The 12418-nt window shown below is 39.3% G+C and overlaps 1 protein-coding gene across 1 annotated transcript in view; it reads left to right on the plus strand.

The window, feature by feature from the left end:
- Positions 1-6488, plus strand: part of EPDR1 (ependymin related 1) — a 16770-nt gene extending 10282 nt beyond the window's left edge. Inside the window, exons 2-3 of the mRNA XM_074284482.1 lie at positions 4164-4372; positions 5621-6488. Coding sequence (XP_074140583.1) covers positions 4164-4372; positions 5621-5811 — 400 coding nt within the window. The 3' untranslated portion in view covers positions 5812-6488. The remainder of the gene's footprint in view (positions 1-4163; positions 4373-5620) is intronic.
- The last annotated feature ends 5930 nt before the right edge of the window (positions 6489-12418 follow it).

Here is a 12418-nt window from a genome sequence, read left to right on the forward strand (position 1 = left end):
CTGACTAGACATTGGAGCCAGGCATTACTAATCTATTGGTTTGCATTTTAAACAAGTAAAGCATCCAGATTCTCCCACAAGTGCCAAAGTCCTTTTGCAATCAGACTAATATTTCTTCTGGATACCTTTTTTCTAAGTTGTTCTATTTTGAAGAACTGGGTTAGCTTTATGTGGAGTAAAGAGACCTACACCCCAATGAAATAAATTATCTCCGTAGTTACTTATTTTGGGGGGCAACCATGGACATGTTTAATCATTCAGTAAATATTAAGTGCCTACTGTATTTGAGGCACTGAGCTAGGTTCTGGGGATACCAATATAATAAATTAAGTAGTCTCCTCTATTAAGAAGCTCATATATTATACTGAAAGAAAACATGAAAACATATAGGTAAATCCAGAGAAAACACAAAAATATCATGCAATGAAATGTACTTGGGGGGGCATCAGAAAAGTCTTGATATACATGGTGCTGCTTGAGCTTCTTTTGAAGAAAGAGAGGGAATTTCTGTGGTCATTCCAGGCCTGAAAAAAAGTCTATGAAAAAGCCCAGAGCCCAGGAGTTGGGTTGGGAATCATAGAATGTAGGGGGTGAAGTCATGTCTGATGAGACTGGAGAAATAGCTTGGGAATAGGTTATAAGGGACTTTAAAAGCCAAAAAAAGAGCATATATCTTATTCTAGGGACTATGGGCAGAATACAATTGGAACTCTATTTTCTGATTCTTGGAAATGGTTTCTGTTTTAATGTATCCCATGTTTGTTTTAGTCCTCTTGGCTGTTCCTCATTGCTAACTCATATTAAGCATGGAGTCCACTTTAATGCACAGATTAATTAAGCTTCATACAAAGTATTGATAAAAATGCTTATGAGCATAGGGCCATGCACAGACCCTTGGGATACTTTACTGGACCTCCTGCCAAGTCAAGTCAACAATGACTACTGACCCCTCTTTTTTTTTTTTTTTTTTTTTGTTGTTGTTGTTGTTGTTGTTGCTGTTGAAGCAATCAGGCTTAATTGACTTGCCTAGGATCATATAGCTTAGTAAGTGTCAAATGTCTGAATCTGAATTTGAACTCGGGTCCTCCTAAGTGCCAGTGCATTCAGAACTCCACCACTTAGCTGCTCCTCCTAATGTTATATTAATGACTATTCTTTGACTTTAGCTATCCAACATGTTTCCAATTCATCCAGTTCCATTATCCAATCTGTATTTCTTCATTTTCTTCACAGAATTATATGATACTTGATCAAATAGTTGTCAATTTATATCCACAACATTATCTTCACTTGTTAGTTTACTCATCTTGTCAAAAAAAGAAATGAAGGAGCAGCCACATGGCACAATGGATAGAGGACTGGCCCTGAAGTCAGGACCTGAGTTCAAATCCGGCCTTGGACAATATTTCCTAGCTGTGTGACCTTGGGCAAGTCACTTAAGCCCAAATGCCTTAGGGAAAAAAAGGAAATGAAGTTAAATTTGGAAGACCTTTCCATGTGGAAGCCAGGTTGGCTCTTTGGAATCACCCCTTCTTTATTAATGATTAATTAATCATCTCCTTAATGATTTATTCTAGTATTTTCCTAACAATGGAAATCAAGCTAAATGGCCTGTAATTTGCACATTCTATTCTTTTTTCTTTTTTTCTTTTCTTTTTTTTTTTTTTGAAAACTGGTACACCATTTGTCCTTTGTTAATCTCCTCCTTTCTCATTTTTCTCGATCCATGCATCATTTCTTTCAGAATCTGAGGATGCAGTTCATCTCTCAAAGACAGTAAAGTATTCTCTATATGTTCTGCACTTATTTTGAATTTCCAGTCCCTATCAATCATTTTTGTTCTTTTATTTCCAGTGTAAAGATCCATCAACCTTGAAAAACAGAAGTCAAATTTGAATTCAAGAATTTCTCCTCACTTTTATCAGTTATCATCATGTCATCCATCCCAAGCAAAGTTTTCTCCTTTCTGTGGTCCTCTCTTTTTTCCTTTCCTTTCTCCCCCATCTTGTGGTGCTGACACTCTTTTAATAAGGAGGCAACAAAACATTCAGGCAGGAAAATAGCACTTATTAAGTACCCAATGTCTCCGGAATTGTTCATTGAAAGAAATAGTTCCTTTCTTCAAAGAATTTCCATTTTAGGAGAAGAAGCAACATGTAAGCCACCAAAAAATCGAAACGAAGCATAATACTCATGTGTTATATATATGGTGGTGATTAAAAATAGCTTTATATTTAAGTAGAGATTTGGAGAAAATAAAGAATTCTAAGAGATAGAAGTAGTATGGAGATGGGCATTCTAGGCATGGAGTACTGAGTCAGAAATGGAGTGTCCTCTGGGATGAAGAACAAGAAAAGATCTGTGCTTTGAGAATAGCAGGTCTTACCAATGGGTTTTATCCAGCAGTGCATATTAAGGAACTGCTAGAGTATGGCCAGCATAGAAAGTCCATATGACCATTAGAAGTCTCCAGTTGATTCTTGCCTTGATTGTTGGGCAGTGTTGTTTGCATTAGTGTTCACATGAGCCACTGTGAGGCAGCTTTGACCTGCTTGGGGGAGTCTAAAGTGACCTTTCTCCATGCATGAAAGTACCAGGCTCTCATTTTAGATCAACATTATTTATAGATCTTATCTTCTTATTACTATCTTTGAGTGAAAAATAAATAAGCCACTCATAGATTTTTTAAACCATACACTTTCTTAATTATATTCTTTAATCCTTTCTGGTAATATTAAACACATTTTCAGTTTGGATGCTATTTTATTGAAAGTCCTATCTTTGGAGATCAGTAGTTTGGGAACAGCAGACTGTTAACTGACATCCTGGATAAGGAAACAGTTTTCTTGGGGACGTGGTGATAAGTAAAGTGACTAACTTGAGAAAAACATTCACCATAAGTTGTTAATGGGAGATAATGCCTTACTGTGTGACAAACTCCCCACCCCTGTCCCTCAGTGTACATTTCTATTTAAGCAAAAATATTTCTTAAATGTGTGTGTGTGTGTGTGTGTGTGTGTGTGTGTGTGTGTGTGAGAGAGAGAGAGAGAGAGAGAGAGAGAGAGAGAGAGAGAGAGAGAGAGAGAGAGAGAGAGAGAGAAAGAGATAGAGAGAAAGAGAGAGAGAGGGGGGGGGAGGGAGAGGGGGGTGGAGGGAGAGAGGGAGAGGGAGAGAGGAAGAGGTAGGAAGTGGGATGGGGGAAAAAGGGAGGGAGAGTCTCTTCCTATTTTTTCATGTAAGGAGTTGCCAGTTGAGAAATTATTATTTTTTTTTATTTTTATTTTTTATTTTACCAATGCAAGTTGATATTAATTCTATAATGTCATCATTTAGGGGTTGCCTGGGGCGCTGAAAAACAGTGAGAATATGCAATTCACTCCCTCCTTTGCAGTGGTGTAGGATTGTAGATAGGGAATATTGCATATATTAACAAACACAGATGATGACTTGGTTGCTACTGCTTTACCCACCAATCATTCACTCATTCAACAAGCATTTATTATATGCCAGCTTTTATAATAGGAATTGAAACTTAGGATCCCTTTCTCCACAGGAATCATGTGATAAATCATAGCATCAGAGATTGGGATCTTGAAAAGGCTTTTGAGGTCATCCTGTCCAACATCTACATTTTAGAGCTGAGGACACTGAAATCTAGAGAGACATGGTGATTTATTCCAGATCCCAGGGAGTGAAAGGCAGAACCAGGGTTTGAATTCAGATCTTCTGAAGCCAAATTTCCACTGTATTTTGCTGTGGGGTTTAAACTCATAAAAGCTTCATTGCTTATAAAAACCAGAAACACAGCTGTACTACTGTCTTACGTATTTATATGATTTCTCCAACCCCCTCATTTTACAGATAGGAAAAATGAGTCTCAGAGGAAAATGAGAATGGAAGTTCATCAGGAACAGGGATGGTTTTGTTTGCACTTATATCCTCATTGCCTTGATAAACAGTGACTGGCACTTGGAACACATTTAATGACATCTTGTTGATTGATTGAGTGATTAGGGGTAGAGGCAGAAGTACAAATTGCCTTGGTAGGAGAAAATTACCCAATTTTTTTCTTTTAGGAATTCTTTGATTTATGTCAAAGGTCTTTGGGTTTAAAACATACAGGCAAAAATATTGATTATCTTTTTTTTGGACCTATTTTTCAGGTTCTTTGAATATATTTTCCTCTATCAAGATGCAGTGATGTTTCAGATTGACCAGGCCACCAAGCTGTGCTCTAAGATTGCCTTGACTGACCAATGGGATCCTCTGGATATCCCCCAAAACTCAACTTATGAAGACCAGTATTACATCGGGGGCCCTCAGGACCAGATCATGGTACAGGAATGGTCAGACAGGAAACCAGCCCGGAAATGTAAGTGCATGTCTTTTGGACCAAAGAAAGAACAGTTTGTTGCAGCACTAGACTCTATTACAATAAACCTGGCAAAGACCTGGTTGGAACTTTTCCAAGGAAGGTGATTCTTAGGGAAATTTGAAAAGCTTACCTAAGTACTTCAAAAGAACCCCTACATTGTTTCCTATTTAGAAACCCCAAAGGGGCTGCCATTCAGCTCAAATTATCATGATGTAGCTACCTGCCTCTGCCCATTTCTGGCAGAGATTCCAAAAGGACTGATTGAGGCCCGGTAGGAAATTAGGTTGAGCCAATATTTAACAAGGGTCTCCTCCATGCAAAGAATTGTGCCAGTTGACCAGGACAAATGGGACTTAACTTTGCAAAATAGATACTTGTGAGTAAGTAAAGGGAGAATTTTTAGACTCTTAGGATTGAAATACTTAAAATGGAAAAGTAGTCCTCATTGCCTTTTGGAAGTTACACCCTTATGTAACTCCCTTTTCTGAGCTTAACATGAAGGAAGTGCTTTAATATGGAGCTACTATATAGAGCATCATGGGTAAGGAACATCAAGTAGACCAGTGCTATCTCCCCACTGGCTAACATTGGGCACCTTTTCATTTGCACATAGAATCTCTTCTGAAATCAGGAAATTATGTTGAGCCAACATTTAACAAGGGTCTCCTCCATGCAAAGAATTGTGCCAGTTGACCAGGACAAATGGGACTTAACTTTGCAAAATAGATACTTGTGAGTAAGTAAAGGGAGAATTTTTAGACTCTTAGGATTGAAATACTTAAAATGGAAAAGTAGTCCTCATTGCCTTTTGGAAGTTACACCCTTATGTAACTCCCTTTTCTGAGCTTAACATGAAGGAAGTGCTTTAATATGGAGCTACTATATAGAGCATCATGGGTAAGGAACATCAAGTAGACCAGTGCTATCTCCCCACTGGCTAACATTGGGCACCTTTTCATTTGTGCATAGAATATCTTCTGAAATCAAAGGGAGTAGTATCATGGATATGAATTCAGGTTTTCCCACCTCCAACATGAGACTTCTCCAATTCCCTGCCCCATGTCCACCTGCTATTAACGACTCTCTCCAAAATTGCCTTTACAGAGTATCCCAAAAGTCTTAGTAAGCTTTGATAGCTTAAAACTGCACTAAGATTTTTGAGATGACTTGTATTCTTTTCCCTGTTATTCCTTAAAAATATGTCAAAAACATGAGTTTGTGTTTATCTTTTCTTTCCTCTCACAGTTGAAACATGGGTTGGCATCTATACTGTCAAGGATTGTTACCCAGTCCAGGAAACCTACACCAGGAATTACAGCGTCACGTTCTCTACTCGGTTCTTTGATATCCAGCTCGGCATTCACGACCCCTCTGTTTTCACTCCACCGAGCACTTGCGAGAGAGCCCAGACAAGGATGATGAGCGATGCCTGCTGACTGCTGACATGAGCTGCTCACAGGCTGAAAAATCACAGTAACTACTGATCTATTGAGAAAACTACTCACGTACACTGAATTGATTGTGGCTCTTTAGGCTAGCTGAGCTTCTTGGGATAGCAAATCTTACTGTTGCTTGTATAAATGCCATCAGGTAAATGGTGCCCGCTGCTGCTTTGTTTTTCCTATTTAACACTCCAACTGTGTTTCCACAGGTAAACTGAAATAAAAGGGGAGTAATTATGCAGGTATGCATGATCAGAAAAAAAAAAACATTCTGGCTAATTTCAGTTACAAACCACCTGGTTTTGGCTGGAATTACCTAGATTATTCAGCTTATTTTCATTTTTCTTTTCCTGGTCAGACCTGGTTTAGTTGGTGTGCTTACTGGCCGTTCCTAGAAGTTTCCAAATAACATCTTCTAAAATAGAAAACATGTTTGATCTTGTGATGATTATTCTGTTAAAATGTGCTTGATTTTTCAGACTAAAGAGAGAGAGAAAAGCCATTGTCTTGACTCACACAGCAGATTGCTAGCCTGTCTTGTATACAAATTGATGGTAATTGATGGGTTTGCCCAAGAGTTCTGTTGACTAGCTAAATGGGAAATGAAACATGGCATGTCCTAAACATTTCATTTCATAATCATCAAAACCATTAAACACATTACATGCTCATTGTGCTTTTATATTTTCTTGTCATTCAGGAAGTCGCCGATCCATTGTTTCCTTTTGCTCCCCTCTTCCCACACTTGTTTCCTGTTCACAGTTCACTCGTTCATTTGCAAACATTTAATAATCACCTTCTCTGTGCCATGCACTGTGCTAGGTGCTAAGGCTACAAAAGATGAAAACGAGTTTGTCTTTGTTCTCAAAGAGCTGATATTCTCTTGGAAAGCTAGGGAAGGGGAAAATCTGGACAAAGAGGTATTCCATAAAATTAAGATAGACTGAGATTGCCTATTGGAGTGTAAATGAGGTCCTACCCAAAGATGGCAAAGAGAATAGATGACCCTCCACGAGTCTCTATACAGCTTTGAGGTTATAGTTTTCCAGAATGAACAGTTTGGTGTTATGTCTTTAGCAGGAAATCAAAGATTCAGGTCCCAATGAAAGGATTCTTGTGTTAGCATTCTTTAATGAAACATTTCGATCCATAGAATAGAAAACTCTGTAGCTAGTGAACACATCACTCATTGCTTTGTATATTTCCCATAACAGAGAATTAGCCAGCGCCCACAGCTAATAATGCATCACTTTGTATGTTTCCTATAAAAGAGAACTAACCAGTGCCCACAGCTAATGATGCCCTAATTGCCCAGGTAATGTAGCTTGTACAGAGCGTGCACAAATATCCCCTATCTGTTTCAGAGTGACTGCGAGGGAGTTTTGGGACTGGTCTGTTGCTCCACATGATTTGGGGTATGTGTGTAAAGGGCTTGAAATTTGAGATGATCAAGAGTTCTAATGGGTTGCTCAGACAGAGGGATTGCTGATACAGTGGATATACAAAAGGGATCACCCTCTCTGTCTCTTCTTTTTTTGGTGGAGACTCAGCAGGAGTGACTATGATGTGACTATTGAGGGTTCAGTGTAATGGTGACCCTGCTGCCATTCCTTCCATGGTTAGACAGTGGCAGGTGGGGAATATCCGCACATGCTCTGTATAACTCATGTTCCTTTAGTTACCAGCGGCAACCTGAGTGCTCAGGAGGGCTTATATTTCAAAACAAGTATGCTTTTGGGAAACTTCTCTCTGATAACTTTGCTATGTCTTGTGTTTTGCCTTTACCCGAATGGTGTCTGTCTTTCTATCTCTCTTCCTGTGCATATGCAAATTTTGTATATTCCTGGCTTTCCCCTAGTGGTACTGAGTAAGCTCAGATGTGGGCAACCAAAGCTACTAAGAAGCATTTTGGATAGAAAATGTCCTTCTTGCAAGCAGAAAAGGACATAAAAGAAGTCCCCTCTGCATCTAGTAGCAAGGTAATAAGGCCACTCTCCTTCCTTCCTAAAGGGGTCAGCCGAACCCACACATAAACTCATAACACTAATTAGGGAAAGTCTCAATCGTGTGAATGGAATTGTAGAACTTCAATGAAGACGTCCCTTTTCTTGTCTGGATTCCTACGCAGCTTCCGCTTGCTTGCTCTGGCTTCTGTCTGCTAATTCTGCATCTGTCTCAGCTTTAGTCCTGCTCCTGATGCTACTGCTATAGTCGGTGCTGCCGCCGCTACTGCTGATGCTTCTGCCGCCGCTTCTGCCGCCGCTACTACTGCAGCTACTGCTACTATTGCTGCCGCCGCTACTGCCGCTACTGCCGCCGTTGCTGCCGCCGCTACTGCTTCTGCCGTCGCCACTGCTTCTGCCGCCACTGCTTCTGCCACCGCCACAGCTTCTGCCACCGCCACTGCTTCTGCCACCGCCACTGCTTCTGCCACCGCCACAGCTTCTGCCGACGCCACTGCTTCTGCTGCCGCTACAGCTTCTGCTAGCTACCATAAGCTTGGATGCTGCTGCTGCTTCTCTCTGCACCTCCTTTCTTCTGGTACTCGGCAAACTGCTCTTTTCTAATCAGCACTTCCACCTTGAGCCCATGGTAACATGGGAAAGTGAGTGTTTTCTCAGTCCTCTCCTCTGTTTCAGATGTCTGTTACTTTATATCCCCGTTAAAAACTTTACGGTCCCTGTATTACATCTGGTGCATAAAAACGTTTATATGCTCCGGATACTTTTTCTACAATCTGTTTTATTACACACAGTAAAAGAGATTCCCAGGTTACATGAGGATACATGTGGACCAACATCCCATGGTAAAGATTCAGACGGTCGACAAAATACAGAGGTTAAGGGTAGGTATATACAACATGACATCGTCTCTTAGAGTTATATACGATAGATCATATAGGATGCAAAGCAACTACACATCTTACATAAATGCTGCCATTTCTCATGTCTCCAGGGTTACTCTGGTCATTGCCATATTTAATTCCTTTGTATATATCCAATGTAATGGGAGAGGAACACAGATAAACTCACAAAACTGGTGTTGAAACTTTGGGTCCCAGAATGCTTTGCTTAATTAGTTCCCCCTTCAGTCTCAAAGTCATCAGGGCTAGAGAGTACTGACTTCTCTTGGCCAGATGCTCACTGAAGTCAGAGTTGTTGAAAACATCCTCAAGGCCCTGATGGATGCTTGGGTTGTGACTAGCCCAGCTCTGCTCACTTTGCTTCCTTTCTCTCTATGCAGCTGCTCTTTCTCCTGCTTCTGTTTCTATCGCTGCCTGCTTAAGCCTTTCGTGCAAAAGTCATAAAGCTTTTTCAACCTTTCGTTGTTAGAATTTGTGTTGGGCAATATCTCCATGCTGTAGTCTCAAACACAGCCTTCTGGGAAATGATTGAAGCTCCCAAGCATTGTGGGAACTGCAGTCCACAAATATATTCTGTACAGTTAAAGAAAAAACAAATCTGTAGTGCCTGCCAATCATGTGCAAAACTTCCTTCACACTCATCAGTTAGTATATAGCGTATCCCAAGAGATCATCTGAAATGTATATAGACTTACCATACATGGCACCTACATTATTCTCCTACCATACGCCAGGCACACAGAGAAATTGCTATTTTATGTGTCACAAAGGGTCACGGTGTACCCAAATATGTAGCTATACTATTACATGTGCTTCATCGCTGGATGTTAGCTTTCTTCTTTCTCCTGTAGCATCCTAAGTCATACTAAACCCCGACCTTAGAATCTTGATTCTACCCTGGGGACCTGCTTCCTTTAAAAAATATTTTCTTTTCTAATCTTTATACATACCAAGTAGAACAGAGAAAGAGAATTGTACATGAAACTGTGAATCTCTTAAGTAAAGTTTACTTTTCCTCTTAAGTATGTGTGTGTGTGTGTGTGTGTGTCCAAGCACACACTGCCATCTATTCGGCATCCTTATTCTAAGACGTCCTGGCCTACTGTCTCACCTCCTGGATGATTTTGGCTGTAGAGCCCAATACATAATTTCTTGAGGCCTCCTCAGGAGGAAAATTGGGCAGGAAAAGGGCAGCCCCTGGATTCAGGCCTTCCTCCATGATTAGGCAGAGATTCCCCTTAATCTTGGCAAGCTTTCATTTTGGAAGGCTTCCCAAATACTCAAGAGGTTATTACTATGCAGTTTCTTTTTAAATTGGCCCCAAGAGTTCTCTCCCTATGTGTTATCTGCTTCTGCTGGATGGGCCCATCTCAAAGATCCTTGGTAGTCCTTCCATTATTCTTGTCCTCCAGATAATCAGGCTGGCTCCCATGTGAGCAACAGTAATTGTGGTGTCTAGTTATTATAGGGTTCTCTCTGTGCTATGGAACTATTTTGTTGAGAGTATATTTACTAGCGTTTGGAAAGGGTGGCTCTTGGCCAGTCTACTTACTATCTTATGTTTTCTGTGGACAGCAAGATTCCTTAGCAGGATGCTAATCTCTTCCCAGATTTACTGAGAGTGAACTCAAACATCAGATTCTTACTTGTTCCCCTTTGAGAATTTCTCAACTGAGGCCATTGCTTCAGTTAACTGATCCATCTCCTTGATGGACCTGCTTTCAAAGACTTGACTTTTCAAAACAGATCCTGGCAGGGAAACTATACCCCGAGAATACTTTCCTTCAACACATTGGCAAATAGAGAAGATGTCTGGTTTCAGCGTATAGGGACTAAGATGATCTGCCACCAGAATGTTGTTCTTGTTCTACCTACCTCTTTTCAAAGATAAAATGTCTATACGCACAAACTCCAAAGACTGGCTAGTTCTTAGATTTTCCAGATAAGTAGTAAAAGAAAGATTCATTCATAAATACATAGAGCACATTAAAAAAAATACATCCTACACGCATCTCCCTCCATCTTGGGCCAGTAGAATCAAATTTGTACCAACACCAAAGTTCTCTTTTGGCCCACATGTCCAAAACCATTATCGAGGGTTTTCATAGCCACAGTTAGCAATAACTGCTTTCTTTGTGGTGATGGATCGCTAATTGTTGACTACAGTGCTCTATTTTTTAATTCCAACTTATGCTACTCTCTCAATACTAGATTGTCTTTTGGGGTTTGTAGTTTGAGTCCCTGCGGTCCAAACTATTCATTGTTTATTTTTAGAACTTCTTTTACAAACAAGAAGTTGAAGAAAGAGAAGGAATATGATTGATTAACATTAGGAACTAGTGGTCAGCTCCTATTTCCTGTCCCCTCTTCTCCTCAACTAGACTATTACTGATTTTTATGTTTTACTTTTAATTCCCCATTTATGAATAACATAAAAAAGATGACATATGTTTTTTCATCTTCATCTCTATCTTCCCTCTTCATGTTCCTTCTCCGTTCCTGTTTTCCCACTGTTTTTATTTATTTGTGCTCTAAATTTTCCATATGTATGCAAGTATGTAAATACCCTTCTTCTTTAATGAGAAAAGGTAAGTTTCTGTTCATTTTTTCCTGAATTATTCCTTTCCCCCTTCTTTTCTTTTCTGACTTAAAACAAAAGAACGAAACCACTTTCAAACATTATGTCTGTCTTTCTTAACTCCTGTAACATTTAAAGATGGTGTGTTTCTAAAAGGATTTGATTGTTCTCCCCCTATAAGAACATAAGCACTTCAGCAGCATTTAGTACCTTCCAATCACTTGAATGTTTTTATCTTTCTAGGCTCCTCTAAGCTGTTGTGTTTATGGTCCAAGATTTCTATTCATCTTTTTTTTTTCCATCAAAAGGTCCATTTCCCTTCCCCTTTAAGATTATATTGTCCTGCAAAATAAATTATTCTTGGTTGCAAGCCTTTAACTTTTGCCTTTGGAATATCATACTTCAAAATCTTCTCTCCTTTATAAAAAAACAAAAACAAACCACATAGTCTTGTATGATCCTGACTGTGATTCTTTGATACTTGAACTCTTTTTTTTTCATTTCTGGCAGTAGTTTTTTCACTGACCTATATGTTCTGGATTTTGGCTATGACATTCTGCCTGTTTTTAATTGGGGGTTTCTTTAAATTGTTACTTTCCCCTAAGGGTCTAATAAATCTAGGCAGTTTTGTGATTTCTTGAAATATGATCCCTAGGATTTTTGTTTGGTCATAGTTTTCAGTGAATCCAATGATTCTTAATTTATTCTGGATTTATTTTTAGTTGCTTTCTAAGATAGATATTTTATATTTTTTATGCTTTTAAAATCTTTTCACTTTATTTTGATATTTCTTATTGTTTTCTGTTTGCTCCATTCTGTTCACTACTTGGATAAGGTTTTGTATCTTCTGCTGTAACTCTGATAGGCAGCATCTCACTTCGTACTTGAATCCATCTGTTCAAACACTGAAATCTACACATTCTTGTAGCTTCTCTCTTCAAAGCCAAGAACTCCAATTTTTGAATATGATGATATAAGCCTTGCTATCTCTGAATCCCTGATTGGAAAATGCAATAGGATTCTGGTGACTTTCACTCTGCTAGTGTTTAACTAACAACTGGTATCAGTGTGAATCACAAAGATTTTGCTTGAATCTGCAAAAGCCAACACTGGCAGTGCATTCATGAGGCAGCTGACAATGTCCTTGAAATTCTTTTAGT

This window comes from Sminthopsis crassicaudata, chromosome 1 (genome assembly GCF_048593235.1).
Source record: "Sminthopsis crassicaudata isolate SCR6 chromosome 1, ASM4859323v1, whole genome shotgun sequence".
Taxonomy (NCBI): domain Eukaryota; kingdom Metazoa; phylum Chordata; class Mammalia; order Dasyuromorphia; family Dasyuridae; genus Sminthopsis; species Sminthopsis crassicaudata.